Here is a 5,000-nt window from a genome sequence, read left to right as displayed (position 1 = left end):
ATAATAATAATATTATTAATGATAATACTATTAATGATAATATTAATTACAATATTAATAAGGATGATAATAATAACATAATGATAATATTGGTGATAGTAATAATAATAATAGTTATAATAATAATAATCCATCCATTCTTTTTCTACAGCTTGTCAATAATACTAATGATAATATTATTAATGATAATACTATTAATGATAATATTAATGATGATGATAATAATCATATGAATGATACTACAATAATTAATGATAATAATAATAATAAAAATTGTAATAATTAATCCATTAATTTTTTACCGCTTGTCAATAACAATAATGTTAATGATAATAATAATGATAATAACATTAATGATAATATTAATTATGACTGCAACAAATCAATATGTTGTAGTGACAATTTAATTTTATGTTATAAATGTATCCCAAAAACTGCTACATTAAGAAAAAAAAAAAGTTGTATAACTGTACGATTGTTTTATATTCATTGGGATACGTGTTGCATATTTTGTTTTTCTTTTTTGCTTGCATGCAAAAGAAACAAAAAACGATATGTTGCAGTGCAACTCCACACCCAAACAAATTAAAGCCACAACAATAATAGTAAAATAATTAAAAAAAAAAAGATCATATTGATACTAGTAACACTGCTGGTAGTAATAATACTTACACTGCGACTACTACTAAAAATAGTAACTGTTAGATGGGTGTCCTAACTTGTTATATTTTAATGGCAATTTAATTTTAAAATGAGATGTTGTCATATATGTCTATAAAAGACTAAAGTATTTTTTTTTTTTTTTACAAAGTTATGTAAATCAAGATATATATATATATATATATATATATATATATATATATATATATATATATATATTTTTATTTAAAATTGAGGCTCTAATCAGCCTTGGTGATACCATGAATTGATTAACGTGGACAAGTTGAAAAACTTATTGGGGTGTTACCATTTAGTGGTCAATTGTACATAATATGTACTGTACTGTGCAATCTACTAATAAAAGTTCCAATCAATCAATCAATGTTCTGATGCATCAGTCAGCATTTTTATTTGATCTCATGTTTTTTTAATAGCAGCAAAAATTGTAACAAATAAAACTTAATCACAGTTTGGAGACCTGTCTTAAAAGTTGTTTAAAACATGCTTACCTTAGACCCCTATAATGGTTACGGTTATAGCATTAGTACTTTATTTAGTGGTTCTCAACTTTTTTTCAGTGATGTACCCCCTGTGAACATCTTTTTAATTCAAGTACCCCCTTATCAGAGCAAAGCATTTTTGGTTGAAAGAAAGAGATAAAGAAGTCAAATACAGCACTGATTTATTAAATTGTATAACAGTGCAATATATTGCTCATTTGTAGTGGTCTTTCTTGAACTATTTGGAAAAAATAAAATAAATAAATAACTAAAAACTTGTTGAAAAATAAACAAGTGATTCAATTCTAAATAAAGATTTCTCCACATAGAAGTAATCATCAACTTAAAGTCCCCTCTTTGGGGATTGTAATAGAGATCCATCTGGATTCATGAACTTATTTTTTAACATTTCTTCACAAAAAAAAAGAAATCTTTAACATCAATATTTATGGAACATGTCCACAAAAAATCTAGCTGTCAACACTGAATATTGCATTTCTTTTCCCAGTTTCTGAAATTACATTAATATTTTGTTGAAGTATTATTCAATAAATATATTTATAAAGAATTTTTGAATTGTTGCTATTTTTCGAATATTTAAAAAAAAAATGTCACGTACCCCTTGGCATACCTTCAAGTACCCCCAGGGGTGCGCGTACCCCCATTTGACAACCACTGCTTTTTTTGATGAAACACAGCATCTGAAAACCTGCTGTAGAAAAGTATCCATCAATTTATTTCCTACCGCTTGTCCCTTTCGGGGTTGCGAGGGGAGCTGGAGCCTATCCCAGCTGCATCCATGCGGCTTAAACCCCTCCTAAAAAGAAGCAAACAAAAATGTGCTGAGGATCTCTTAAGACTAAAGGAGGAAGCCTACCTCATGTGGTCATTGAAAGTACAGTCAAATACTATTAATTACTACATTATGCATGAGGCAATAATTGTTGCTTTTGCAGTTTTCCCCTTCCAAGTGCGCTAGAACGACTATAAAGATGCTGCGTCCTACTAAGATGACTCTTCACCTTCATCTTTGTCTCCCTCTGCTGGCCATGTGGCTGCAGCCCACCCTCTGCCTTTACAACTGCTCTTCTGACTATGACAGGATACCAGGTTAGTTGCACGTTAACAACGACTACTACTACTACTACTACTACTACTACTACCACTACCACTACTACTACTACCACTACTACCACTACTACCACTACTACTACTACTACCACTACTACCAGTTCTACCACCACTACTACTACTACTACTACTACTACTACTACTACTACTACTACTACTAATACTACTACTACTACTACTACTACTACGGGGTGTATTTTGTCATTTGGGGACCCAAGGCAAAGTCAACGGGTCCCTTCACATAACAAAAACCAACATGGTCATTTATCTTGTAAGTAATACAACAAACACTACAACAAATACTACTCCTACTCCTATTACTTCACCACTACTTCTACAACTACTACTAATACAACTATTACTACTACTAGCTTTGCCACTACTACAAATACTATTACAACTATAAAATCTACTACTTCTAATATCACTTATTTAAATTACTACTTTTATTATCATTAACACCACCGTTACTACTACTACTACTACTACTACTACTACTACTACTTCAACCAATTCCACAAATACTACTTCCACGACAAGTACGATTACACTTAAAACAACAAATACTACACCAACTCGGCAAACTTATTCTCCTCCTACTATAACTACAACAATTACTACTGGTGAAAAATAATAATACAATTACTACAACAAATACCACCACCACTACTACTACTACTACTACTAATAATAATAATAATACAACTACTCCAACTCCTCCTCTTCCTCATACTACTACAACTCCACAACCTCCTCCTCCTCCTCTTCCTACTACAACTACTATGAAAAATAATAATGCAACTACTAATACAAATACTACTATGAAAATACAACTGCTACTACTACTACAACTTAAACAACTACAACTATTATTAATACAACTAATACCACTGCTGCTACTACTACTACTACTATTAGTACAAATATTGCTGCTACTACAACTGCACAACCTTCTCCTACTACAACTACTACTAATACTACTACTAATAAAACTACTACTACAAAAATCACTACAACCAATACCACTACTACTACTTGTACAACAAATACAACTTATACAATAACTACTACTACTACTCCAACTCCTCCTCCTACTACTACTACAACCTCCTTCTCCTCTTCCTACTATAATTACAACTACTAAGATAATATACCACTACAAAAAAAAATACCACTGCTGCTACTACTACTTAAACAACTATTACTATTATTAATATTACTAATACCACTGCTACTTCTACTACTATTAGTACAAATATTGCTGGTACTACAACTGCACACCCTCCTTCTACTACAACTACTAATACTAATAATAATACAACTACTACTACCAAAATCACCACAACCAATATCATAACTACTAATACTACTACTAATATTACTACTACTTATACAACTACAACTAATACAACTACTCCAACTCCTCCTCCTATTACTACAACTCCACATCGTTCACCTCCTACTTTAACTACAACGAAAAATAATAATGCAACTACTAATACAAATACTACTATGAAAATACAACTGCTACTACTACTACAACTTAAACAACTACTACTATTATTAATATTACCAATACCACTGCTACTACTACTACTAATAGTACAAATACTGCTGCTACTACAACTGCACAACCTCCTTCTCCTACTACTAATAATAATACAACTATCACTACAACCAATACCACTACTGCTACTTGTACAACAAATACTTCCGATTATACAACTACTACTATTCCTCCTCCAAATCCACAACCTCCCTATCCTCTTCCTACTATAACTACAACTACTTGTAAAATAATAAAGAAATAATACAAATACCACTACAACAAATACCACTGCTACTACTTATGCAACTACTACTAACACTACTATTAGTACCACTACAAATGTTGCTGCTACTACAACTGCACAACCTCCTCCTACTACAACTACTACTAATAATAATACAACTACTAGTACAAAAATCACTACAACAAATACCAATACCACTACTACTGCTTGTACTACAAATACTGCCACCACTAATACAACTACTACTAATAGAAATAGTATACAACCAATCCTAAACATAATCATTCTCCTACTATAACTACACTACTACTAATACTAGTAGTACTACCACTACTATTACTCTGCCACTGCTACTACTACCACAAATACTACTACTACTAGTACAAACATTGCTACTACAGTACTACAAGTAGTGATGCTACTACTAATAAGCCCTGCATCCTGGTAAAGACAGTTCGGACCTGACAGTGGACTGCGGCACCAACATGATCAGCCTGGAGATCAACGCGTGCACGGCTCAGTGGGCGGGCTTCAACTCCTCCAACTTGGCGCTGAACAGCAAGCACAACATCAGCGACTGCCAGGGCCAGATCGACACCAGCGTGGACCCGCCCGTCATTCGCTACCAGCTCCCGGTTAACGACAGCCTGGACAATTCCTGCCGGCAGTCCCTGCAGGTCAGACTGGGGAAGATTATTCAGTTCCCCACCAAAACGCAGATTTTATATATTCAATACAGAGCAGTGAAACCATTTCATAATGAATGAATCCAGTGTAATTATCACAGTCACAATTATTTCATTCGTTACTTCGTTACATTTACTTGAGTAAGTTTTGGGATAAATTGTACTTCTACGAGTAGTTTTTATGCAACATACTCTTACTTTTACTTGAGTATATTTATAGAGAAGAAACG

The 5,000-nt window shown here is 32.7% G+C and overlaps 1 protein-coding gene across 3 annotated transcripts in view; it reads left to right on the top strand.

The window, feature by feature from the left end:
• LOC133537489 (zona pellucida-like domain-containing protein 1) overlaps positions 1–5,000 on the top strand; it is a 22,510-nt gene that overhangs the window by 1,315 nt on the left and 16,195 nt on the right. Inside the window, exons 3-4 of one of the 3 annotated variants that reach the window (XM_061878544.1) lie at positions 2,222–2,270; positions 4,535–4,761. In XM_061878544.1, coding sequence (XP_061734528.1) covers positions 2,222–2,270; positions 4,535–4,761 — 276 coding nt within the window. Of the gene's footprint in view, positions 1–2,116; positions 2,271–4,534; positions 4,762–5,000 lie in introns of those variants that run through there. The other 2 variants (XM_061878543.1, XM_061878545.1) reach the window with 2 other exon arrangements.

The sequence above is a fragment of the Nerophis ophidion genome, linkage group LG18 (assembly GCF_033978795.1).
Source record: "Nerophis ophidion isolate RoL-2023_Sa linkage group LG18, RoL_Noph_v1.0, whole genome shotgun sequence".
NCBI lineage: Eukaryota > Metazoa > Chordata > Actinopteri > Syngnathiformes > Syngnathidae > Nerophis > Nerophis ophidion.
This window is presented reverse-complemented; position numbering and strand designations above follow the sequence as displayed.